Raw genomic sequence first — 27,494 nt, 5'->3', positions numbered from 1 at the left:
TTTGCCAGAAAGGAGCGGGTGTGTGATGCTAACAGGAGATGAGAAGCCTAGTTGGGCTGGGGACAGTAGCCTGGGCGGTTACGGGGGAACCGAGCGCCTCCAGATGCCCCCCGTCGGTGTGTGAGCACGGGGCGGCATCTTTGTGGAAACGAGATGAAACGAAGAGCCGCGAAGGCGCTGCCTTCACCTCGCGGGGAGGAGGATGAGGCGCCCCCCGTCCCACACGGAGCCGCCACCACCTCCTCTCACAGCGAGGCCGCGCTCGGCGCCTCCTTTGTGGCAGGCGGGCCGCGCCCCGCCCCCCCGCGCCGTGCCGGGCGCAGCCGGAGCGGCGGCGGCGCCATTTTGCGCTGCGGCGGGACTCGGCGCGGGGCGGCCGCGGCGGGAGGGAGGTGGTGGCAGTGGCGGCGGCTGCGGTCGCTGCTCGGCACTGAGCGTCCCCGTTCGCCCTAATCCTTAATCCTTAACCCAGCCTAGCCTAGCCTCGCCCAGCCCAGCCCAACCCCGTGGCCGGGACCCTGCCGACATGAGCGACGTGGAGGAGAACAACTTCGAGGGGAGGGTGAGTGGCCGGCCCTGGCGGGGCCGTGCTGTGAGGGGGCGCCCTGACGGGGGATGGGGATGAGGGGCGGGGGGGGGCTCCTAAAATGGCTCCTCCGGGAGCCCGAGGCTTGGCCGGGCCGTGAGCCGCTCACGTCCCCCTCCTCGCCCTGTGTCCCCCCCAACACCCCTTTATTTATTTATTTATTTTTATTATTATTTTATTTGCTTTTAACGACCCGAGGGAACCGGCCCGGCTGGGGGCTGAGCCCGCTGCCCCCCCCCCCCAGTCTTCCCCCCCTCACGCCGCCATCCCCCTTCCCGGGGGGGGTGGGGGTGCCTCCATCCTGCCCCCCCCCCCCCCCCCCGGCAGCAGGGCCCAGCCCCGGCCCCCTTCACGCTCCTGCCCCCCGGGCCCAGCCTCGGGTCCCCCCTTTCCCCCCCCCACCTTGCCCGCGGGCCCTTTTGTGAGCGCTCCTGCTGCCCGCCGTGCCCCGAGCCTCGCAAGGCCCCGGGGAGGGAGGGGAGGGGAGGGGAGGGAGGTGCAGCCCCCGCTGTTAAACCCCCGGCACGCAGCGAGCGCCAGGAGCCGAAGACTTTCTCTCCAGGAGCCGCTGCGGTTTGGGATCCCTGTCAGGCCTGTTCCTTCTCTCTCTGCCCTCCCATGGCTGCGGTTTTTCTCTAGGCCTCCGACTGGTCCCTTCCGTTTTCTTTGTGTTTTTTCTTTTTTCTTTTTTTTTGTGTGTTTTCCCCTAGTGATGAGCAGGGCAGGCAGGAATTAGGAGCTGCTTGAAACAGAAATTAAACGTGCATTGTTCTCACTCAATCACCATTTACTTTTTTTTTTTTTTTAATTTTTCAGAGATATATATTTTTTTATGTTCTCTCCTAGAGAGTTGCTTTAGAAGAACACCTGAGCATCCTTTTGGTGACTTTTTCTGACGAACCAGCGATAGCAGCTTTTCAGTAATACGGTTACATAAGGTTGTTGCCTGGAGAACCGAGCAATGAATTTTTAAAGGACCAGAGTCACATTCCAATAATAATTCTTACAGAAATGCTGTAGCCTTTTTGTAACACTAGTCTTTAAAAAAGAAAACATAAAGAAAACCAAAAAAAAACCCAGTCCCCAGGCTGACTGTGTTGTACCTGGCTGCGCAGTGACTGCTGCTGGTTCCTCAGGTGAGGTAAACAAAATCTGTTCTTGTGTTAGTTGCTGGACAAAGGTGGCTGTCTACCTATGCTCATTTCAGATAAATGAACTAGTCTCTGAAAGGAAAACCAGCCAACTCAGAGAAGGTTGAGCTTAAGTTTTCTTCGTTGTTCTTTTTTTTTTTTTTTAAATTTGTTACTTCAGCCTCCCAGTTTATAGCAAAATTTATGCTTTTTTATTATTTTCTTATAACTATTTACATTAGATTCCTCCAGAGAATGTTTATATTAGCTTCTGTGATGGATCTAATGTTAGTGTTAAAAAAAAAAGATACAGCTGTTTAGTTTCAGTATTTCTGCATACCTTCTTCTGCCAAATGTAGAAATAAAATTAATGTTTTGACAGTATTTGAAGTATGAGAGGTCCTGCATAGCCATTTCTCTGACTGTTACTTCTCAGTTGGCTTATGCTTTTTTTTTTTTTTTTTTGAGGTGGAAAATTTACCTGTTGGACAGAACTGCTGACCCCATTGAGTTTTCACTTGGAAAACTTGTGTTCTTTCCGTAATACTGGAATTTCTGAATCAGTCTAGCAAGTGGCACTCTCTTGCTTAATGCTCTTTTTTTAAACATAACTGAACAGAACAGGATTCACTTAAAAACAACAACAAAAAAGTTGTAATTAGGAACATTCCTAAGCGGTTCTTTTTTTCTTTCACTAATACATCTTTTTGTTGACAATGATGCTGTTGAAATATTTGAAATTATAAAATATTGCAGCCTAATATATATATATTTCATAAAATAAGCATGTAAGTGTTGGGGGTATTCAGTGTTTCAATCTCCTGTTCCCAAATGGACAGACCTGTGCCAAGCTGAATGTCCTAGTGCCTCAGTTATGTGCAGGCACATGGGATGGAGAGAGTATGGCAGAAGAGTTCAGTGGGAGAAGGAACCACAAAGAGACCAGGGAGAGGGTGGAGAACCTGCTTTCCTCCAAATTGACACAAAAGAGATTTCCGAGTACCTAACTTTTAGTCCTCCCCACCTTCCTTAGCATTCAGCTTAGCTACTAACAAGTGTGATGTTCAAAGGGGGGGGGGGGGGGGGGTAAGTTTAGTCTAAGTCCCTTTTTGTCCATACAGATGCATATCATCCCCAAAAACACTTCCAGTAAAGTTCCTCAAAGTAGTGGAATAGCAATAAAGTCTGATAAGATGAAGGTGCATATTGAATCAGCAGTAACCAAAAAATTCTAAAAAAAATAAATCTTTACATGGAAGATTAGTTAGAAAATCTTTCCCTGTTCTTCTTTTTACTTGTAAAGAAAAAAAAATAGTTTTAACAAAAATAAATGATGTCAGGAATTATTCTGTAAAGCGTGTTTTAGCAGTGTTAAGATGTCCATGCATCTTGCCTCCAATTTGCAGTTTTAAAATCATGCTGTCACTTCATGTGAAGAGGAAATTGAGGATAATCTTGGAAATAACTTTGCAGTGAGGTTGCATAATCTGTACTATTTGAAAACTTGCATTTATGAAGTGTTGGTTAAAATTGCAGGGATTTAAACTATTATTCTCGATTTCACTCACTTCTTTACTGATCTTTTTTTTTTCCAAAGCAAATGTTAATCAGATATGTTCAGACTAATTAACGTTTGCTTTGTTTTTACATCAATTTTGCTTCAGCAAGTTCTGTATTAAGGATGTGGCTGGTGGAAGAGAAGAAATCCTGCCCCCAAGTATGGTTGGGGGAAAGAAATTGACAGAATAATTAGAAATATAATGGGTGTACTAGGTGTAAGTTTATGGACTTGAAGAAGGAAACAGATTTTGTCATGTTTCTGTCCAATGATGTGAGTTTTGCAGAAGGTACAGGATTTTATCACCTTTAAGTGTTCATTTTGAGCAGGTTAGACAGATGAGACTTTTTATCTCTTATTGTTGATAGATGATAGCTTTGTAAGGATTTAGATCTCAGTTCCTTTCATATTTGCCCAGTTATTTGTAACAACAGATTGTTCATCTGGTGCACGTTCTGTGATGCAGCTTCATTAAAAGCTTCCCTAGAGCAATGGAAAAGTTGCAGTCTGAACAGACGCGAACGGAAACTCCGCTTGCAGTTTTGATCAATTTTTTTTGAGCTTCTGATAGCGTTTGACTTCTGTAATCTTAAAAGTTTACTAGTTGTCTACAAATATTAATGGGTTCTTTGTGTAAATAGACAAACCTTTATATCAGAGTGAAGGCAGAACTCCAGATTGATCATCTCCTGTGGCTGTAATGAGAGGCCTCTTCCTGCTCTTGCCAGAATCTCAGTGATTTCAGTCTAATAAAGCACTTGAACCCTAGATATTTCATGTGCGAGCCATTTTGTTGAAGGAAGGATGTGTAGTTTGTGTGCACGCAGGTGGCTTTTGGGTCAGCTAAACTCTGAACGTGTCTTGTGTTTTTTTTGCATGCAAGCTTCATGAAGAAAATAATTAAATTTATATATGTTCCAACGCTACCTAAACCTGATCAACCTTGAGATGATTTCTTTGGTTCAGACACCTGTATCAGCAACCTGCCAGCTCAGGGGCAAGGAAGGCACGCTGCTTTCCTACCTCTTGAAATACAGGCGTGACAGGCTGCTAATGCTCTGCAGTTCTGCATTAGCTTGGGTAGGCTGTGATCGTGCTGTGGTTTCTAATGGCAAACATGGGAAAGGAAACTTTTTACAGAAGTTGATTTTTTTTTTTTGTTTGCTTGTTTTGTTTAATAAACTTAATAAATTTTAGATTGTTACCTGGGCAAAAGAGTGACCACAGCACCCTTCCGTGGACAGGTGTATATATTCAAGCCTCAGTGAAAAGATAAACTTCTGTATCTCAAAAGGTTTATTGCTGAAGCTACTTCTTTTTATTTATTTATATTTATTGGAGCAGTGTCATTTTTAACAATGTATAAAGCTTGCTGATGCATTTTTAAAATAGTTAAATATGTATATAAGTTTCTGTATGAAAAGAAACGTAGGTTTACATATGTATTAAATTATTTATGGAAAAATAGCTAATTAAGAGATTAGTATTATTTTTAGTATGGAGTGACAGACCAGTGTTAAGCAAAAGTGTAACTTTTCTGATGAGTTCAGAGGAAAGTTGGTGAGTTCCTGTCAAAGCAGTGGTTAAAAAGTAATCTGGTCTCATCTCAGGAAGAGATGCTGCTAAATTGACAGCTTAATCCAGCGAATGTAGGCTGCTACCAAATTTCAGTTTCTTTTTTGACTGCTTTCACTTTTCTGTTCCCTTATGAAGTTGGACTTTGTTTATTTTTGGAGTTAGGGCAGGATTTTTTTTTTGGCAAGATTTTTGTAAAGCCTTAAGCTATCTTCTGCTACCTTAATGGTGTTGCTCTAATACTTGCTGTCCTGTTCTGCCCCCCCATGCAGGTGGTACGTCTTAGGGTGGAGGCCAACTAAAATTTCTTGGTGATTACATGTTTTTTTTTTTTCTTCCCATTTCACTTCCCATGCTTTGCTATAGGAAGCCTAGTGTAAGCCTAATTGTCTCTTTTTACTTAATCTCTCTTTAAATTTTGATAGCTTTGTAGCAAACCCTTTATGATATGCTCTGAAACGGTGAGGCCTGCGGCATGGTAAAACGTGACAAAAACGAGGACAGAAGAGTCATGTAAAAACTATTTTTGTCTTTTCTTGCTGTCTTTATCGTGCCCTCTGATGATGGGTGGAAATCTAAAAATACTTCCTAAAGACTTTTGCAATTCTGCTCTACATAGAACTGTTTGGAATGTGATTTTTTTTTTTTTTTAAAGTAACTGTTTTGGAAAGTAGCATTTCTCTTGAAGGATATGAGGAAGATAAATGGCAGCTGTAACTTGCATCACTTATGGTTGAAACAGTTGTACCGATACGGGTGAAATGCAGTGACATGACTAACATCTCGCTTAGCTAAAGCTGTAGATCAGTTATTCAGTGCCTAGGTCTATGTGAGCATGAGGTGATGGTAGGAAGGGGCATCCTGTCCATATTACTTTTTTCAGTGTTGTTCTTTCTGGAATAAACAAGGTAGGAATGATGGAAAATATTCTTCAGTGCTCTCTATAAATGCTTCTAGCTCTGTGGTTCTTAACCAGAGGATCAGTAGCTGAAGCAGCAGTCTTTAGGTTGTGTTCACCTACAATAATTTGTTTGCCTCCAAGTTTGACTTCCTAGTGAATCATTAATCCCATTTCCCAGTATGTGCTTGAGGAAGTCACCGTATCTTGCTCTGAGGAAGCACAGTGAATTTTTTTCCATTTTTGCCATGGGAAAAGTGGTATTGACAAATGTGTGTCTTTTGAATGGGAAGATTGATCTGAAGACTATTAGGTAGTTCGCTGGCTGGCTCTTTCCTACCGACTGTACTGAGAGCAAATGTAGATGGTTTGAAATGGTCCCAGTGAGCATCTGCCTGCCTGTAAGGTTGTCAGGGTGAGAGTGGTGCCTTGAGAGTTGCGTAACAAAGCAGAAAACATGAAGGTGTGCACTGTCAAGTGTGAGGCTGTTGTGGGGTGAGGAGCTGACTTTAACAAAATGCAGTCTGATCTGTGGCCCTCAAGTGACTGAGGATCTTTAGAACAGAAAGATAAGTAAATATTGGGGATACAGAGAGAAATTGTAGTTCATTCTTTCTTAAGTAGTAGTTTAATTAATTTCTGGAGTAAACATGGAGCTAAGATCAGGGTATCTAATTAATGAAGACTAGTACAGGACTTAAGGATTTGAATGCTTTGGATGATAGAGGTGTCTATTTGCTGTTGTTAAAGATGACGTACAGATGACACACGTTGACTATAATGTTCTTGTTGATATTGCAGAATGGATGTATAAATTGGTTATGAAGAACAGTGGGGTCTGTCTGTGACATAGACTAAGGCAAATCTTGCTAATTATTTTCTCATCAGGAAATAGAGGAGGAAAATTCTTTAAAATTGCTCTGTGTGACACCTTGAAGCTCTGAATCTCTTAATCCCTACCTGTAGTCTTGCTGATGTAAATCTTATTAGGTACTTTTCCAGCGTCCTCCTTAAGTCCTTAAAACTCTTCCAGGTTATTGCGATTCCCTTAGTGTCTCCTTTTGAAGCACTGTAGGAGGTATAACTAGGTGATCTATGTTGCATCAGAAGATGAGATGTAATTGCCTGCCAGTGACAGACACGGTATGCAACTGCTAACAGGTAATCTCTCTTCAGCTGCAGTTTACATCTACAGGTACTTGGTTTGAGGAAGTTGGAAATGTGTAAGAACTACTGCTGTCACCTCTGTCCCTCAGCTTCTAAAGTTACGTGTTTGTGAGTGCAGTCCTTAAAGGGCTGGAGCAACCAGCTTGGAAAGGACTTCACCTCCGTGAACTGCTGCACTGCTTGCTTTTGGCAACTTCATACAGAGCCGTTGTCAGAACTGATACTCTTAGAAAACTGGGGGCAGCATCAGAAGATGCTTCAGTTGAATAGATAAGGATGCTAAGCTAATTTTGTCATTGTATGGGAGTTAACTGGGTTCTTAATATTTTTGGAACCTCCCAACACTTCTAGATTGTGTGGTATCTGATTTGTTTTTTTGTTCCTGTTTTTTCTTTCTTTTTTTTTTTTTTTTCCAACCTTATTGTTTAAGAAGTGATCTCTCAAATGTAAAAAGAGAATGGACAGTACAGTATCCTCATTAAAGAGTGACTGAGGAGAGTGAATTCTTTGTCTTTTTATTGAAGGATCTATTCTAAATCTGAAGGGTGTCACATTAAGTGCTTTTCTGTATTATTGGTCACTTTCACTGAGGAGGGGAGTGGAAATAACTCCAGGAGAAACTGGGAAGTATTGCAGGATATGAAGTATAAATGTAAGAATTAAAGAGGGATATCAAACGATAAAGAGTACAAAATTAGAGGAGAGATAATGAAAAAGCATGTTAGTGGCTCTAAAAGTTTGTTGTTTTGTTTTGTTTTTTTTTTTTTTTAAATAATGAACAGTGAATTTCAAATATAACAGTAAACACAGAATAAAATCTGGTATTACGTAAGTGCCCGTTCTTCCTTCTCTTTCTGCGACAGTCTTGTAGCTAGACCAGCAGATAGCTGGCTCAATAGGATAACCTGTAACGTAGACCTGCTGGGGTCCACGTCACAGCCCAGCTTTGAATTTGGCCTTCATTGATCAGTTTAGTGTGCCTGTCAAATTAGAAGGTGATGCCCTCCATGTATCCTGTGTCCTTTTCATTGAGGTAAAGGGGGAAAGGCAGCATAGCTGTAATACTGCTGTAAGAAATAAGGGGTCTCCCATGTTTCATTTTTGGTCGATTTATTGTCTTTGAATATGAGGAAGGAGTCCTTTGGAAAGGACTTAAGAATGCTGAAGAACTCAACTACAAAAGAAAATGCAAATCTGGACTTACACGGAAAAATAGATAAGTTGGGAAAAGTATTTTAAGGACAGGCAGGAGAATAAATGATGAAAATGAAATGTAACGCTTGTGGGAGGGGAACTTGCTGTGCGATTTTTCCATTACAAGTTTTGCACGTTTTTTTGTGACATTATAGAGGTATATAGCACACATTTCCACGGCTTTTTTTTTGTTTGTTTTTATATAGCTGAGCTCCCTAGGAATGCTGTACACTAAAATGTGAGGAAATCCTAACCTGCTCTTTGTTTGCTTGTTTTCCTAGTTTTTCTCTTGTGTGCATTATCATACAAGAAAACAAAAAAAAAACTCCTGTCTGTTATTGGATTGCTTTGAACTGCAGTATTATACGTCTTGTTTTTTGTGGATTAAGTTGTGTGCAAGGAAAACAGGATAACAATGAGGAAGAGAAAGTAGGAAGAAAAATTTGTCTTGCATATATCTATGTGCATGTATTATGCGAGTAAGTATGTGCATAGATAGATTTTGACTGGAAGTCTTTGGCTGTGCTGTTGAACTGAGTGTCTTAGTAATAATGTGTAGGAGTGGAATTTGGGATATTTAATACTGAGAAGTACATAGTTGTTATTAGGGGGAAAATCAGTTGTCGATATCAATATTTTTAATATATATTTGTGCTAATTAGCTTTTTAGTTCATCTATGTATCGTACAGAGAATAAAAATCTGAAAGGGGAGGAGGGTAGCTTTGAAAATACAGTAAAACACTGAGAACTCAGTAAGCTCATTGTTAGACCATAGACACTTATACAGTTTTAAAGCTTTTTTTAAAAAAGGTTGTTTTATAAAGTAGTTTCTTGCACTTTACCTGCTGGCTTTTCAATTTGGTAGATAACATCTGAACTCCAGCAGAGTTTTATAATCCCCACGTGCTTAAATATACTAAATGTTCTTTTTCCATTAAGGTTAATGTTCGTGAAGAAATTGAAGAGTTTTTTCCAAGAATGTGGAAGATAAATCAAGATAAAAGAAGGCTAATGAAAAGTATTAAAGATCAGAAAATTAAAATTGAATGGGGGAAAAAATTGAACAGAAGATTGGTCAGATAGAAGCACTTGAATGTTTTTTTTAAGGCTTTAATGAATTGTTTGAATTGGGGAAGAATACACGAAGTATGAAAAATGAAAAACTCAATGAAGAATGAAGAGAAGTAGAAAGCAAGAGTGAAGTAGAATTAAAAGAATCTGGAAGAATGAATGGGTCCTAGGTTAAGTAAATGTATGGTTTATGTTCCAGTGTCTGTATGATCAAGTTGTAGATGAATTTGCATGATTACTTAGTTAATAGAGAATTGGTGATCTGGTTCAAGCAGGGATCTATTTGAGGAAAGCATACAATATTAACAGTGGGCTAGCAAAATGAAAATTTGTTCTGGAGGGTATTGCCTAACCATTTGTTTTTTCAGGAGCAATCAATATAATAGAATTACTGTACTTTAAATGTTAGGAGTTAGGCATTTGTACAACCAATACCATTTGTAATACTATCTTTTTCGTTAGGAGTCTCGCTCCCAGTCAAAATCTCCAGCTGGGAGTCCTGCTCGTGTAAAATCGGAGAGCAGGTCAGGATCTCGCAGTCCATCGAGAGCTTCCAAACATTCTGAATCGCACTCTAGGTCGAGATCAAAATCGAGGTATGTCTGGAAATAGTTTGAGTTGATATTCACTGCTATTGTTTATGCCTGTTCTTTTGATACATTGCTGAGATTTTTCTCCCCTTATAAAAATTATAAACCTTTTGGAAATGTATTAAGAAGACTGTTAATTTGTGTGTTGGTGGATGTATAGTTGAACAAAGCTGGGGGAGGATTCCGTAAGTAATAGTGTGTGTGGATTTATAGAGAGGTAATATAATAGAAGTAGTGGAGTAGAAATCATTACTAAAATGAGAAGATTTAACTGCTCCAGAAGAGAGAGAAGAGAGTACAGCTCAGTTCTGTAAAAGCTTCTGTCCCCTTCCACCAAAACCTTTTTCAGGGGAACTCTTTCTTGTGTAGACCCCTCCTTTAGGAAAGAAGGAAAACTGAAGGGAGAACTACAGCAAAAGTAGTCTGGGTTGGATAAAAGAGTAAGCTCCATAGCTGTTGGAAATGTTGGAAGACACTACTTGGGCCAGTTCTTAACAGTCCTGCACCAGAATCTTTTTTTTTTTCTTTAAAAAAAAAAATCTGAAAAAAATGTGATTAAAGTTGGGCATGGATAGCTTCTTAATTTATGGCAGCTTTAGTATTTAAGCTTGTTTTTGGAAGCTGCGTATGCCTTTCTCTCCCTGCTTGTGTCTGCACAGGCAAAGTTTTACAGTTCTCAGTTCTGAGAGAACTTGGTGTACAGGAGGAATGTCTACCTTTTTTTCCTCTAAGTATGTCATAAAATACCCAGCTCATGCCACTTCTCTTCTTCCATTTTGCTGTGCACCTTCATACTGTTGAAACTGGTAGAGCTACTGAATCCTTTTATCGGTGGAGCAAAAAACCAGAAAACAAAACATTTGTGCCCCTGGAGAGGGAGGGGGATTCGCACAGTACTACATTTTTCTTCTTTACCAGTTCCTGGGAGAGATCAGTGTCTTCTCTATCTGTTTACTTTACCAGGGAAGTCTAGAAGAGTTACTGTGCTCTGAAATTGCAAAGTTCAGCCCGATGTTACTGCTTCTTCTCTTGCAGTGTGTAGCCAGATACCTGCCTGTTATTAGGATACAACAACTGTATGAAATCATGCAGCTTTGATAGAATTATGCAAGTTCAAAACTGTGTTCATCATTGACTGGATATCTGCAGAGAAATGCTTGAGGAGTCAAACAGCTTTTTTGGTCTCAACTGATTTTTCAAACTTCATTTGTAGATGCCCTAGCACTGTTGTACTGCTAGATCTTTCAGTTTATCAGCTAACAGTATTTTACAGTGTGGTATACTTGGTGTCTGTATCAATATACAAGTGTTACATGTGGAGCCAAGCTAATAAAAGTCTAAACTCTGAACTGTCTGAAGACTGTTGTGAATATAACCTGTGTTTGATGCCAGAAGCACTCTGACCACATTGAAACTTGTGCTACTGAGCAAGTTATTTAAGATCTGCAATCTTAAGATGCACAAAGTAGAAGAAACTTAACTATTTTTATTGTAGTGAGCCTCTGAAAAATGAATTTAAAATTTTTCTCTGGGAAATGTAAGGCTTACATTTCATTTCATTACATTTCACATTGGGTGCATATGACCTAACTAAAAGCTTTCTCTTTGTTGAAGATCCAGGTCCAGAAGACATTCGCACAGACGTTACACTCGCTCCAGATCCCATTCCCATTCTCATTCCCATAGGAGACGTTCTCGAAGCAGATCGTACACGCCAGAATACCGCCGTCGAAGGAGCCGTAGTCACTCTCCAATGTCCAACAGGAGAAGGCACACAGGCAGCAGAGTATGTCATGTTCCCCAAGGCTGAGTATCAACAGAACAGTCGCTGCTTACATCAGTGTAGTCTAAGATAACTGCAGGCTGAATTTGACTTGCTGTCTTGTTATTGGGAATTGTACAGGAATTGTTTTTGGGTTGGGGGGGGACAAAGTCTTTCCTTAACAGCTAGGCGCTAATGTCTTGTGCCAGCCATTGGCAGAGTAGTCGTAGAATTTTACCGTAAGTCGTACTGTCCCAAGTGAGTATGGGTAGATAGGTTGCATCTGTTTCCCTCTGCTCTAGAAGTTAGACTTTTTCTATTTTTATTCTGTTCCAAGCATACGTACACTTCACAAAAAAAGGCAATTGTGCATGCCTTTAAAAAAAAAAAAGTGAAAATAATTCCGAGATAACTATAGGAGTAAGGGGAAAAAAAAAGGCTCTTTATAACATACAGCGTGTTATGTTGAAGATTGCTTGTGATTTTTTTTTATCTCCAATTAATGATTTCAGTTTAACTTGAAGAAATGAACTCATTTGCAAATCTTTAACTAGAAAAACGGAGAGCTATGAAAAGGATCGATAGTCTTCTCAGAATTCAAATGAAATAACTTAGTTTCTGTACAGACAGGGATAGAAAGTGTAGGTAAACCAACAAAGACATAAGATACTACTTCTGTGTCATTCAGAGAAATTTCCCCCAGTGTCCTTCCTGGTTCAGTGTCTTAGATTCTGGTTTTGCATCACTTGATGCTGATCTAAGTGAATCTGCTACACACGGGTCTGCCTCTTCCTTGGTGAGGACCATGAATGATCTTTTTAGTATTCATCTTTTTTATTTTTTCTTTATTTATTATTAATCCTGTCAAAAAGAATATATTTTTTTTTGCATGCTTACCTTAGTGAAGCAGCTTACCACAACCAATTAATACTAATGTGAGAGAGAAGATGATTATGTGGAAGAAGGCAAGACTACAGCAGTGCTAATGTACAGCAGCTTAAGCTGTTATGAAGCAACATTTGTACTTAAGCTATTTGTGGATTGTTGCCAGTGTGTAGTCATACTGTTGTAAATACGAATCTAATGTCTTAAAAAGTTGGCAGGAATAACAACTTCAAAAGGCTTAGCAGATTTCCTGGTGAAAGACAAATGAATCCACTTTACTACTTTAGGAAGTATTAGAATATTTTGCTGTGAAGTCTTTTTTGCCTTGGAAATGACTCTGTGAAACATGAGAAAGTCCTTCACAGAGTGAATTCCATGTTCATTCTAAGGAGTAGTTCTAATAGTGTCAAAACAAAAATAAACCAGATTAGAATTCTCTAAGCTGCAAGGTCTAAGGACACTAGGAAAATTGGTAGCAATTTTGCCACTTCTGCTGACCTTGGCATACTGTGCCAATGGGAGGCAGTACAAAAAAATTTAGTATTAAAGCTGTCTTTTAATTCTGCACAGTCAAAATCTTTCCAGTGGTGATGGCTGACACTGAACAATCTTTCCAGTGGTCACTTGTTGCTTAGAGTGCACAGAGTGGTTCTCTGTACTTAGCTTGCCTTAGCATAGATAATAGGGTTCATTACTTAAAACTGATGTTTGAAATTTGGCAAATGCAGAGAAACAAATACACAGGTATTTTTGGGCATCATATTTTCACAATGAAAACTCCTGAAAAAAAGTTATGAGGAAAAAAAAAGAACAACACAATTTGAAACATACCATTATAAAAATAAGGAAAGATAGTATGAGAGCACGGGTGAATCGTGTACTTCATCTCTTCCGTGTGTTGGTAGAAGATAGGGGAATTTGTTGTATCAGCAAGCTGTAATTTTTTAACTGGAGCTAGGGTAGGTTGCAGATGAGTAACTGATGCTTTCACTGAACCTGCTCAGGCAGAAGCAAGTAAACAAAGCTGTAATGTTTTTAAACATTCTTGTGAAAAGAAGTGCTTATTAAGTCGCTACTTCCTACGTGGAAAAATACTATCCAAATACTTTTTTTCTTGTGTAGTAAAAAAGATGTGCTTAACTTGGTCACAGTCACTATCTAATGTTATGGTTCTCCAGAAAACAAGAGTTGAAGTTCTAAACATTTTTCTGCAGATGGAGAACGCAGTAGGGTAAACTTAAGCCAACTGCACATAGAAATGTTTTTCTTGGTTTATATTTTGCATTCTGATTCTCATGGCTCTCTGAAAATCTGCATGTTGAAGTTTAAGTCCCGGTAACTAACATGCATGTTCTAATGTTCCGTGCCTGTTACTTGGCTTAATGTAGTTACTTAATTTGTTTAAAGGTGTAGAGTTTCAGCTAGAGACCATGGAATACTTTTACTCAGCTTTTAGTCTTAGTTTGTTTCATGACTATGTATTTGGAAGTAGAATTTTCCTTTCCTTATGGAAGTAAGCTTTGAAATCCAAGACTATACTTTAAATTGTCATCTAAAAATTGTCACCTTGGTATCCAGGACTACAGAGGGGTTCATAAGAGAACATGACAGGAGATCTCAATTTGTTCATTCTTCAAGTCAGGATGAAAGGCAGGCTCTGAGGCATAAATTACTGTGCATCAGTACAGTACAGCACTGTGCTTTGAAAACCTGAAGCTGAAATATAAATTTCATCTGTGTTGACTTGTAGTTACTATTTCAGCAGAAAAAATGCCTGTTGCTCCAATTTTAAATTCCTGAGTCTAGTATAACAGGTGCCAGGAACTTAGCTAGGAAAAAAAAATCACAACAAAACTAAAACAACAACAACTTACTTTGATCAAGGTAATTCTTAAAATGAAATTGGCATTGTATGAATTCTGGGGCATATAGAGAAATTTTGAGCCTGATAGGAAAATGAATTGCAGTATCTTGAACAATTGTATGATTTCTTATTTGACTTCCTTTAGTTGAAGTAAAGTGTATGAGTATTTCCATTTTCCACGTTACTTTAAAGAATTGAGAGTCTTGCTCTAGAAAAGTGAGCGCACGTTTGGGTTACAGTTTCACGGAACCAGCCTTCAGTATGTAGTTGAGAGAAGCTGCTGGTTTTGATCCAGTTTATTGAACAGAAAGAAACTTTCAAATTTAAATATTAACTTTCATTATTGTTGAATAGGAAATGTTGGAGGGAGGAGGGGTTGGGAAGAACACACCTTTGGTAGAAGGCAAGTTATTGTTCAGCTGTCCATGCTTAGGATCTCAGATGCTTTTAGTGTATGAAACTGGAGGCAGCCTGCAGTATTCAGAACCAGTGGTGGTGACCTTGCAGAATGGCTGAAGATGGGAGTTGAGGCTGGCTGACCAGTTTTCAGCACACACTTGGACATCCTGCCTTCAGCTTGTTGACGATTTGAGTGAGAAATACTAATAAAACAGGTTCTCGTTACCTGTATCTCTTCTGTAACCATAGTGCTTCATTTCTCTCAAGTGTACAGTCGGAATTTTTCACCAACATGGGAAGTTTACTTTTTTTAATATATAAAATAAAAACCAGAAAATGAGCTATACTTTAAGATTGAAATGTTAATGCTTGAAATATTAAGATTTGTAATAAACTATGCTTATTTTTTTTTTTCATTTAAAAATAATTGAGAAATTTCAATGTAAGAATGTATAACTTGTATTTTATTAACTTAATTGGAGTTGAATGCTTGTCTTACCAGGCCAATCCAGATCCTAATACATGTCTCGGAGTGTTTGGTCTCAGTTTGTATACCACTGAGAGAGATTTGCGTGAAGTCTTCTCCCGTTACGGACCTTTGACTGGTGTCAATGTGGTTTATGATCAGCGGACTGGACGATCAAGAGGATTTGCTTTTGTTTATTTTGAGAGGATTGATGATTCTAAAGAGGTAAATTCATGCTTTACTACTTTAAACAGGTGTGCTCTTTGTGTGTTGTCTTTACAAATATCTTTGTAAAAAAAAAAAAAAAAAAAAACAATCATTTTTGAGTGCATATTCACTAGAAAGTTCTGAGTGAGATTCATTTAAAATACTTGTTCAAATCATGTGGCACTTTTAGACAGATCAAACACATTAGTTCAATGTTCGGATGTTTGGGCAAATTTTGAGCCTGGGCTGTCTGTATTGAATTACTAAGGAACATAGTACTTTGATTTGTTAATCTGTTACTCCAAAATGAAAATAAATCTTCAGGCAGACATAGACATCTAGGATTTTTCCAAATTTTTCAAAGTTAACTCTTCAAACTAATTTTCTCTATCAGAATTCTGAAGGTTCTCTTTACTGTTTTCTTTTAAAGTATGTCACCATGCATTTGAGGGAGTATGTGTTCTGTCCTCAATTAAGCCTCAGTTAGTGACTTGGCTAGTTACACAAATAGCTGTTTGCAGCTGGACTAAGTGGTCAGTAGTGTGACTGATGTGTAAGGAAAGAATCAAAGAATCTGAACAGTATTAAGATCTGAACAGTATTAAGATTCACTGCAGTAATAAATATTTTAACCTGCATATGGATACTGTGAGCTTTACTAAATCTGATAAAATTTGTAGATGCAAAATTGTTGTTAAAAGTTGTTGTAGATGTATCCGTTCTTTAAAGAACTATTTCAGTCAGACATTCTTTAAGACAAGTAAAGTACAAATACTAACTTAGCATGTAAGCTTTCATTGTGAATTCTCCTTCTTCCTTATTTGCAAAATGAGTTACAGACTTCAAGCATCATGTTTATGGATGAGTAGTCATGGGCAGATGTTTCAGATTTGCCGTTTGATTCTGTTTACGTTAGATAAGTATATTCATAACGGTTGGGTCTGACTCTTCTCACCTAGCACTGCAGGAAGGGAGGGTGACAGCTGTGGGCCTAGTATCAGTAACTTGAAAATTGCTGATGCTAGGTGATGATAATTTAATACAAAATGTTTCATGGATGGCTTGGTTGAACTAGACTCAGTTTTGAGCTTTGACTGATTTCTGGTACGATTCTACAAGCAATTGTGATATGGCAAGCAGCTGTAAAAGATGGTGAAGTGTTGTACAGAGAACTGGTTTATAATAAGAATGGAAGTTGCATGTGTGTGGTTTTTGCAGGCTAGAAGAGGAGTTAAGAACAGGAAACTTCCTTCAGCTTCACTTTATTTTCCCACTGTTGCTTTGATGGGTTGAGAGAGGAATTAGGATGGGTAGGGTTCACATTTGCTGGCCTTTCTGGTTCTGACCTTTTAGCCTAGTATTTCTTTGCACTGGGGTGTGTTAGAAACAGCCTGCAGCCAATAACACGGGCTCACATGAGGATCTCAGTGAAGTACTATTTTTATTTTGCAATGGAGAGCATCCTGCAAGCAGGAACATCCAGCAAAAGCATATCATAACCTTTTATTCCCTATTACCCAATGCTTAATTCCTTCCGTTTCTTCATTGGCTGAGTACTACAGGTCCACAAACTACTCAACACTTATTGCTATACCAGGTATATACAATTTTATTTGACCAACCATTAATTTCTCTTTTTTTTTTTTTTTTTTACTTCTCTCATGACTAGAGGGCCTGTGATTTTTGTTGTTGTTGTTGTTTTTACTGATTTCACACTGCTCATCTTGTTTTTCTTAGCTATTCTGCTTATTTTGGGACAGTGGGACCTTGCCCTTATCTGCTTAACATACTTCCCACTGTAGGCCTGCACAATCACTTTTGAATATACAAGGTTAGTAGAATTTTCCACTGTAAAAACACGACTTGATTTCTCTCACAGGTGGGATTTTGAAACTGTGGCCATTCTGTAGCACAGTTAGTATATAAAATACCTGCACGGTATCTTGGCACATTGATATACTAGTCTTGTCTGTTTTAAAACTTCATATGTCTTTAGAAGTACATTTTTTTTTCTAGTTGTCATTGGCAATGGTCATGCATGACACCATGCATTTCTTAAAATGTTCCGTGTAAATACCATAAAGCAATTCGTTTAGTATGAAGCTGCTTTGGCAGAAACTACAAAACTGGAATGCAAAGGGGAAAAAAAAAGGGATATTACATGCAGCATCAGAAATACAGAAGTAAAGATGAGCACTGTAAGTGGGAACTGAAGTCATTGGGAATGTAAACAAATTTTTCTCCTGTCCTCTTTGCTAAATTATTTCAGTTATATAAATTCCAAGTGTTGAGAGGTTTTACACTCCTCCCTCTTCCCACACCAGCCCATTGCGGGGGAAAAAGAAGACTTTATTTGACTTGATTTCACGGGCTCTGAATACAGATTTGAAGTAGCAATAAGCAGGAAAAGAGAATCTAGCTATAGGTGTGAAAATCTGTGGCAGGCCCTGTAGGAGGACTGAAGGACATAAACTAATTCCTTGTGGAAGATGGATCAAATCTGAAAAGTTCGGTATGGGTAATAGCAATATTACTTGTGCTACTTTTGTTCCAAGTAAATATATTTTGTCTTAATAGAAGGACAAACGAACAAAAAGCCTCTGAATAATGGGAATGTGAAACTCTACATGAGATGCTTTAAAAGGCTGCAGTTCAGTTCAGCAGTCATAGATGGACTAAATAGATGTAGAACCCTGTTCCTGGGGAGCATGGGGGAATGGACAACAACGATTTCAAAGCATCTTTACTGTTGTTCTTCCAAGAGGGGGGCACTCGGAAGCCTCCTGGCTGATGCACTCTCAAACACCGTTGACACTAAGTGGGTTGTGAGTGTGTTTAAATTTTTGTACTTGGTTTAAGGTAGGTCAGTCCCAGCCCAGTGTGGATTGTGTTGCAGCGCAGATCTTGTTGGGAAGCTTTGTCATCATGAGTAACCATTCTTACAAATCGTGTCAGTTACTGAGCTGGTTAAAAGGTTGATATGTGTTTTGATTTTTTTTATGAAGCTACATCTTTGTTTACATAAAGTTAGAAGATTAGTATTTGGTACTCCTTTTTGGCCTTGTCTGTTGCAATGGCTTGTCTTACATTGTATTGCTACTCTAAGTCTTCAGAACTCCATGTGAGGAGTACAGTGCCCTTATGTGGAGAACGAGATCCATACGTTTCTGTTGAAGACCTGTTTCTGAAGATATTTTCTTTTATAGTTCTCAGCATTTGCAACACTGGCACTGAGGTGTCCATTTTGAAATAGTTTAGCTAAGTATTAAAGGATGTTCACCTGCTCATTACATTATTATTAGCATTTCTTCCAGGGTTTACAGAAAAAATACAGACCCATGTAGCAGGATTAAAAAAAAAAAAAAAGTTGGGAGGCAGAATGATTATCTCAGGGTTAGCAGTAAGAGAATCGTGAGTAAAAAGCACTGGGTGTTCTAGGGAGGTGATTCTTAGTGTGGCAGGCAGGGATTTCATATGCAACTATCCAACTTTTCAGTAATTCATACTATCAACCCTTAGCTGTTAAAGCTGAGGCTACTGTGTAAGTATTGTGTGTCTGTAGCGAGAACTCATCTGAGAAGCATTAACTACAACAGCTGTTGGCAGTAGGGAATTCTTAGTTCCTAATGCAACTTACATGCTATTTACAGTTTTGACCATCTTTCGGAACAATTTTCTGAAGTAGTTTTTTTAGCAATCAAGGCAAACTTTATGCAGACAGACTGAGCTGTTAACTCAGTTGCCAAAGACTAGAATGATTACAGGTGCTTTGGTCTTGTTTTTCATTTTAATTTGCAAGACATTTAATCTGTGGTGCAAGCAGACCAGTTTTAGAAGCACTGTTACTGACTAAAGCTTCTCCTAAAGCTTATTGAAGAAATGTTTAAGTGGTGTTTGTAGTATCAAAAGGACCCTTGATGTACCAGAAAAGAACATGAGAAGGTTTTAGATATTTTGAATTACACGTTTCAGATTTCTGGAGACCATGAAATACCATGAAATTGCTCGTACAGAAACATAACCAGTTACTCATTCTGGTTCTCTAAAATGATGTATTTCTTGACTATATACAACTCTTCAAGGTATGCTTTAAAAAGAATCTAAATAATCAATAGATGTTTAAGCCCAGAAAGAAAAAAAAAATATTTGCTATTATTATATTTAAATAAAAAGCAACCTCAAAGCAAAGAATGTAAACAACTCTTGCTCAGAGGTGAAATAGACACTTGAATTCAACTTGGCAGGCTGCAGTAAGTATAGAAAGCTGGGTTTCCTCATCTGTTTCTTCTTCCCATCACTTTTTTTTTTTTCTTTTTTTCCCCAGAACATCCTTTCAGACATCCTCATAAATTTCAGGGCTAAACTACTGATACCAGTGTACTGGGGGGGGGGGGAAATTAATCAATTGTCTGTTCATCCCATGTTGTGTCCACAAGGGAAATGATCTTTTTATTGGTGGCCTTAATTATAACTAGGGAAAGACACGGGATTTAAAAAGGAAAAAAGTCTCTTACCCTGAAAACATTTTTAAAATGAGTCCCACCATAAATTGCTCGTTTGACTCTTTAAGTATAATCAATCTACTATACCTAAACTCTGGTATCTTTAGAATACCATATATGCAATTAATTGAAATCTGATGAATTTGATGTTTCCTTTCTAAATGTTTTGAGCCACTGGAAGTGATGACCTTGTAGTTTAGGAACTGCTTGTCTTTGTCAAAGTAACACTTTAGATAGTAATTTGAAAGAACTTTCTTGTTATGGATAGACTATTCTAGGTGTAAAACTGTAATCTAAGATTATTATACGTTTTTTTCACAAGTCTTATTCTGTGTCTTCTGACTGCCAACATAGAGATGTATATGCTGGCCTACAAAGTCAGTTTTTCTTTAGAGTTTGCAACCCAAACTAATAGTGTACGTTTATGGGAATCCTGGTTGCTTGCTTGCTTACTGTCATCTTGCAAAAGCCATGCCAGTCTTTTGAGAATGCTCAGATATTTGGAAGAAAATCCAGGTTGAAATAAAAATAAACTGATGGTTAAAGGCTCATAAGAAGGTATTACTTGTCTTTTCAACCCCAGTGTAATTTGATTTTTTCCTTAAACATGTTTTGTTTGATCTGGAAAATATATTTCTATCTTTGAGATAGTGTTGGAAAATGTTTTCTTCGTTGTTAAAGCAAGTATGCAACTTCTTTTACCTTTGAAATTTGAATATTCTTAGTGTTCATGTATGCCCAAAGTAGCAGGAGAAGCAAACTGAAATTTGTTTTGAACGCAACATGCTACTCTTAAAAAAAAAAAAAAAAAAAAAAAAAAGTAAAATCTTAAATTTGAATATAAGGTAAGGTGTTTCTAATTGAAGGAAAAATCTTAAAAGTAAGTAGGGTCATGAATATGTTTTGACAGTCTTTGTACAACATAAATACTGTGGTATCACTTGTCTGAAGTATGTTTTAAAATAGACTTTTTTTCATACCAAAGCAATCATTAGTTAATGAAGTCCACTGAAGTACTTTGTTTCAAAGAGTTAAGAATTTTCCATTCGCAAAGGACTGAATGTGAGTGATACCATCAAAATTATTTCTGTATTTATGGTGGTTTATTTTATGTTTTCACTTTATCCGCTGAAATACAACACATTTCCTGGTATTTCCAAGACAAACTATCAAGTCTCAATTAATTCTTCAGCTACCCTGCTGGTATCCTGCTTTTCTCTGTACTGCTCCCTGCACTGAAGAACTCTTCCTCCTTCCTCTTAAAAGAGGTTCTGGTTCTTTTAACTAAACAAAACAGGTGCCAGGTGTTCTGGAGTTCAGGTGGCTGGTTATCAGCTAAGTTTTTGGCTGCAAGTTGTTGATCAGACATAAAAGTGCCATGAAGCGGAAAGTTCCTTTCCTTCCAAGACTCATTGCGTATCGCCACTTTTCCAGAAAAATGCTTTTCATCAAGATGCTGATTTTTCAGCCAGCTTTTGAGCAGCATTCAGTTTTATTGTTATGTGCATATACGCTCATAACATGAATGCACAGATTTATTTTTAGTTCTTTCATCCTTGTGGAGCAAGATCTTTCAAGACATTTCAAAGCTAGGAAACTAAAGCTAATGGTCATGTTTAATTCACAAAACATATTTCAGGGTATGTTGAGAAACTTGACATGCTCTTGGGCTCAGCCTTGCAGTTAGCCGACTCTAGTTGTTAGATTGCTGTGTGGGAGCAGAGCTCACTAGGTGGCGATATAGTATAGACACAAACAGAATTATTAAAGCACAAACTAAGTGCAGATAAATATGATAGTGATAACTCAGTCACTTCCAGTTTGGAGACAGTTTGATCTTGTGGGTGTCAGGTTTTTGTGTTCTCCTCTATAGCTTATGTGTTTATTCAGTACAATCTTTTTTATAGAACCACAAAAAAAAAAAGTTACATTTCTAAACAGTTGCTAATTTCATTTTTAAAAATTAAAAAAAAATAAAATGCTCTTCTCTACCATGATTTGAGGCTTGTGCATTGTGCCTCACAGTTAAACTCAAGATTTGTCTTTTTGCTGTTGTTTAACTTGAGATTAAAACAGTATATTTTATCACAAAAAAAAAAAAAAAGAAAATACCATGTGTTGGATGAACTGGGTTGTAAAGTAGTATTTAGGAGATCCAAGAGTAGTGGTGAGGAAGGATCAAAAAAAAATTTTGGCTTTGAAAATTTTAATAACTATGAAGTCCAGCATTAATTGTAAAATGTGGTTATTCTTTTATTTTTTAATTGCTATCACCTGAATGTAAATCTCAAAAGTACGCTGTGGTCCTCTGAAAAACTACTTTACTGATTAAGAGTTTGAGAAAGACCACTGTATTGATTGAAAGAGCAAAGAAGCAGGGGCTAGAACACCCAGCGAGCGTGTGCACGAGCTGCGAGCGGGTCTGAAGGCAGAGGCTTCTCAAGCGCAGACCCTCCTGCGTATCGCTTTAGCTGGCTGCTATTGTGAGAGTGAGTGGGGAGGAAGGTTGTAATTAGGTATCCATGTAGGCTGAACCCGCCATTTTACTAAGCTCTGCTGGAGTAGGTCCTTGTAAGGGAGATGGCAGGAGGCTGGGAGAGCATGAAATGGCAGCCGACTAGCAGTAATCCGGCCATATGCACCCTACAGGAAGCCACTGTTTTGCACAGCTTTTGAATCCGCCCATCCCCTCTGGGTCAGGGACGGCGCTAGGAAAGATGCAGTTTTCAGGAAAAGCTGCTTGGACTTTGTTTACCTTTCTGATGGGCTGGTAGGTGAAGTCCCCTACAAAGAAATTGACTGTGTTAGTGGGTAGCCCTGTGCTTTCTTAGAAAGGGATTGCGTGGCACGCTGCTCCCGCGCCCCAGTGCAGCCCTGTAGCACTGCCGGCGGACGGGCCGGGGGACAGAGACCAGCCATTCGCCACAGTGGGGCACTAGTAACCAGGCTAAATAAAACAAGGTCGGGGCTTGTTTCTCTAACAGAAAATAGTGTGTTTTGCACACAGCTTTCCTTAGTGGGTTGTAGGTTTCACGTCCACCGTCCCTTCTCTTTCCTGCAGGCAATGGAGCATGCAAACGGTATGGAGCTGGATGGCAGGAGGATTCGGGTGGATTACTCAATCACCAAGAGAGCACATACACCCACTCCAGGCATCTACATGGGCAGGCCAACACAGTAAGGAGTTTGCTCATTTCCTTCAGTGGGATTAAATTAATTTCAACTGAACGATTGAAGTCTGGTTGAAAAACTGAACTGCAGACTTCTTTTTTTAATTTTAGAGTTATGCCAATTGTATCTTCTCACAAAGGTATTAATATAATCGTGTTACTGTGATTCAGTATATGCTTAATATACTATTAAGTCCTACTGTAGTTTCCTGTATTTTTATTTATTTAAAAGATTGAATATGTTATTAAAAAAAAAATCATCTAGCACAACCAGTTAAGGCACCTTTAGCTTACTTAAATATTAGGGTGTCCATTTGCCTTTGATTTTGATGTGAATTAGGCTGAAAACCTTGATGTTGATTTTATCTGTTTTGTTGTGTTATTTTAAATGTTTTTCTTTGAACGTTTAATCATTAGATTAATTGCTTCATCTTAAGTGTCTCATTTACAAGAACACTGGAAAAAGTTTCTGAATTATTTAATTTGATGAAGAGTAGAATCTGAAGTACTTCCTGCTCTTTTTTTCCCTAATAGCAGTGGAGGAGGTGGTGGTGGCGGAGCAGGTCGTCGCCGTGACTCTTACTATGATAGAGGGTATGACAGAGGTTATGACAGATACGAAGAATATGACTACAGATACAGGTGCATAACTTCAATTTTACCTCTGTAGGAAAAGTGGGTTTGGGGGGAAATTGAGAAGTTAAGTGGCAAAAAAAAAAGTGACTCTGTTTGTACCAAGATTCGATATATGTGCTTGCTTTGTTCAAGAGTCTTGTTACGATAGTTTGGGTAAGATTAGTTGTCATCTTCAGTGCCTCGGTAATTCAGCTACATACTAAATAATTAAGTGAGAGGTTAATTTTGCTACCTGGAGAAGGTAGAGCATATATTCTGCAAACGTAGTGGACAGACAGGAAGAGGACTTTTTCCATACTGGATATAGAATCAGGAACAGCTGACAAACAGTGCTGTTAAAGAAGAGGTTATTTGTAGATGGGGGTTTTTAATGCTTGACATTTCATAGCTATCTGACTGTTTTGAAAGTTATCTAGTTTCAGAGAATGTTGTACAACAAGAATTGTAGGCATCTGTAAAAGCACTTAGGTGTTTGCAGGGCTAGTGAGAGTTTATTAAATGTTCTGTAGAAATACCACATAGTTTTAAACCCATCAGATAGAGAAATGTGAAAGCATTTGTTAAACAGCTATAAGCCACAGCCAAATAAAGCTGAACTCTTTCATGCTGGCCAAATCTGTCAGTGCTAAGGAAATGGTTTTGTTCTGTAGAAGAAATGTGAATGAGGCTTCTTTCATTATGATGATGTTTGTTTTCTTTTTTAATTTTCCTTAAAGGAGACGATCACCATCGCCTTACTATAGCCGGTACCGATCACGATCAAGATCCCGTTCCTATAGTCCAAGTAAGTAAATACACAGGAAAAAATAGAATCAGGCCAGCATAAGACTTGTTACTAGTCTAATAATCAGTGGGAGTTCTGAAAACAAAAAACCTGGGCACTTCCAGTGTTTGCGTTCATGTGTACTGTTTGTTCACAGTAATGATGTCTGTTTTTTTTTTCCAGGGCGCTATTGAAGATGAGAGGAGTTACAGTTGAGGACATGATTTTTAAATACAAGGTTCAGATCTTAGCTTCCCTACTGCTTCCCTCCCTCCCTTGTTCTCCATCCAGCTATTTTACAAAACTTTGGTTCATTTAGAGTATACATATCTTCAGTTGAAGTATTCCTGTTTTCCATCCCTTCTTATTGTAATACTCTTAAATATTGTAATTGTTGTAGTTTTTGTGTAGTAAAACATCTTGAGCAAAATGAAATAGAAAACCCAAAGTGTTGATACATTTTGGAAGTCATTCCTATTTTGTTTTTAAACCAATTGGACTCCTGGCTAATTACAAGACAGCAGTGGTATTTTTAAAGCTTGCATGTCATATGTAATACACTCAGATACTTTAACATAAACCTGCATTTCCAAGTAACTCGTTAATCTTTCTGTTAAAATGTTTACCTATTACTTTGATAAACAAATAACGACTTTGAGCCTTTCCTGTAATGACAAATTTATTTAGATAGTCATGAACCAGAGGATTTCTTTTTTGTCAGGTAGTTGCTTTGAGTGTAGAATATTTGAGCTAGAGCAAAATTTGGTATTTGGCTGACCAGGAAAATAGATCCTTGTACACTGAAAATTAAGACTGTATTTTATAAATAAGTTTTTGGATTGCTACACAGTGGATAACATCTACAGTTAAAAACGTATTTTTTTTTTTTTATTGTACTTGGTTGAATATTTCCCCCCAATCAGTGCAGGAGAAAAATATTTATTGAACATAGCAATTAGTTATATAATTTGCTGTTCATTTAAACAACAACAACAAAAACTTTTTGGTATTGCAATAATGATTTAAGCAAGTTTTGTTTCCAGTCCTTTTTGGAGTTCGAAAGTATGGATGGAAAGACCTGTGACTACATGTAAACCTTTTTTTTTCCCCCCTCAATAAAAGTTAATTCCACTGAAATGCGTCTTCTTGTTTTCTGTCCTACATCTCATGTCACCTTGGAATACAGGTTAAGCAGGACATGATATTGCTGTATGAGTAATAAAGTCAGCATTTATCTGTTTCCTTAGGAGCTTTGTCTTCCCTGGGAATTGGCATGCAGTTATATGAGATGGCTAAGCAGAGTGGGTAGTCCAGATTTTTCCTGGACTATCTTTGGCACTTGCTGGAGTCATGGTGAGATGGTTTAAGGAGAAGAAACACTGTTGACTTTGTTTAGATTTCTGGCAAGATTTGCCCTCAGAAATAACTCACCATGTGGCTGGTTGAATGTTGATGTTGGCACAGCAAAAGGAATAAGACTACCAAGCTCGCACAGCAAAAATAATTTCATCCTGACTGTCAAGGAATGCCACCAAAAGTGTTCGTCATAATTTTAACGGAGTAAGCATATGAAACAATTTTGTTAACTATTTCTGAATGCCAATGCTGGGAACTATTCACAAGTAATTACAACAAACAAACACGTACCCAACTCTTGTAAAGGTTTGATACAACATGCCAGGAGAAACTGGTGACAAAACAAGTTCTGTCTTACTGATTCTTGCTCATATTACTCGTCTACTACATTTTATCCATTATTTGTGATTGAATGCTCGTAGTAAAATGAAAACAATCTGAAACACTGAGGTTCAACAAATAACCCATGGGCTCTGGTTTACTGGTATTTATTGATGAACCAGGTAGTTTCATAAAAGCTAAGAAAATCATCCTCAGTAAACCAAATTGCCAAAGAGAAAATGTATTTCTTTAACTTCAAAATTACAGGGAGTACCGTGCAGAAATAGTGAGGCAGCATGAAGCAAATGCACAGGGAGATGGCCGCAGGGCTGGTTGGGGGAGGCACGTTCAAGCTCAGGGGTTTTGTGATAATTGGGGGATGGAGAGAGAGAGCTGGCTGCACCGTGCCAGGTTACAGCGTTTCTGTTCTCTGACCAAAGGGTTGAGATGTTCAGCTAGCTGGGCAGCAGTCCGTCAGTTCTGCTGGCTGGAAGCTCAAGCCAGATACAGGAGCATCTGAAAACTTGAGTTTGAAGATGGCTTTTTCCAACAGTTAGACTTAACCTAACGAATCTGTTTGTCTATACAAAGCTGTAAGTAGAAACAGCATTTTATTTTGTGGTACGTGTTGGCTGATGTGATACAAATCATCTGAAGGACAGGTGGAAAACTATGGGTACTGAAATTGGAAGGACAATTTGTAGCTATTTCCTCTATTTAATGCTTCTTGGAACTGAGCAGGGATCTGTGTTTGCAGGTTTCTGTAGCTTGGACAGCCTGCATTTTCCCAGAGGATGGGAGTAGTTCTTTCAAGTTGGTTTTAAATGTGTTTAGGAACATCATTCATATAAGCTGTTGATACTTTCATGCTTTTGATATGTTTATGTTGATATTTGTGTTCATGAAAGAAAACAGCCTGGGTAGTTTGTACATACTGTGTCTCTAATCACAGCTAATTAAACAGGTAAGTACTTCCTCTAGTCATTTGTATTTAGTGCTACGACTCTTAATCAGATACAAAAGTTTTGCAACAAAGTAAAATTAAGTCAACCTTAAGTAACAAAACAGAGAAAAGCTTACTTTGTGCTAGTACACCATAAAACTAAGTTTGCAGTTGAATTGCAGAGAATATTTAAATACTGACTTCAGGAAAAAGCCCAACAGTTCGTCTTGTTTTTTCTCTAGCCTTAATTCTAGGCTTAGCATATAGAATGCAAGATAATACGCACGACAGCTGCTATAGCTGCTATGCAGGCTAGCCCAAGACTGTATGTAATGGAAAATTCGCAACTGATAAGAACAGTTAGAGAAATACTGATTTACACGTTCGGTCAAAATAACTTCTGAGTCCGTGTCTGTGTACTTAAGATGATGTGCATAAGCAGAAGGTGAA

At 38.5% G+C, this 27,494-nt stretch overlaps 1 protein-coding gene across 4 annotated transcripts; it reads left to right on the top strand.

The window, feature by feature from the left end:
• Positions 1-305: 305 nt before the first annotated feature.
• On the top strand, positions 306-25,561 carry TRA2A (transformer 2 alpha homolog). Of its 4 annotated transcripts, none has more exons than XM_068674191.1 (8): positions 306-562; positions 9,643-9,776; positions 11,457-11,556; positions 15,183-15,371; positions 22,917-23,032; positions 23,560-23,667; positions 24,378-24,445; positions 24,608-25,561. In XM_068674191.1, the coding sequence occupies exons 1-8, from the start codon at positions 527-529 to the stop codon at positions 24,616-24,618; spliced, it is 762 nt and encodes a 253-aa protein (XP_068530292.1). In that variant the 5' UTR covers positions 306-526; the 3' UTR covers positions 24,619-25,561. The 4 variants fall into 4 exon arrangements, with proteins under 4 accessions (XP_068530292.1, XP_068530291.1, XP_068530293.1 ...); XM_068674190.1 differs by having other exon boundaries at positions 309-562; positions 11,385-11,556; XM_068674192.1 differs by having other exon boundaries at positions 309-562; positions 9,049-9,776.
• Positions 25,562-27,494: the final 1,933 nt, after the last annotated feature.

This window comes from Anas acuta, chromosome 2, assembly GCF_963932015.1.
Source record: "Anas acuta chromosome 2, bAnaAcu1.1, whole genome shotgun sequence".
NCBI classification, from domain to species: domain Eukaryota; kingdom Metazoa; phylum Chordata; class Aves; order Anseriformes; family Anatidae; genus Anas; species Anas acuta.
The sequence above is the reverse complement of the archived record's forward strand: the minus strand, read 5'-3'. Positions and strand labels throughout refer to the sequence as shown.

Coding starts and splice junctions, on each gene's coding strand:
- TRA2A (XM_068674190.1), top strand. CDS start 527: ATGAGCGACGTGGAGGAGAACAACTTCGAGGGGAGG. Junction 9,777..11,384: donor AGGTCGAGATCAAAATCGAG/GTATGTCTGGAA, acceptor TCTTTGTTGAAG/ATCCAGGTCCAGAAGACATT. Junction 15,372..22,916: donor GGATTGATGATTCTAAAGAG/GTAAATTCATGC, acceptor TCTTTCCTGCAG/GCAATGGAGCATGCAAACGG.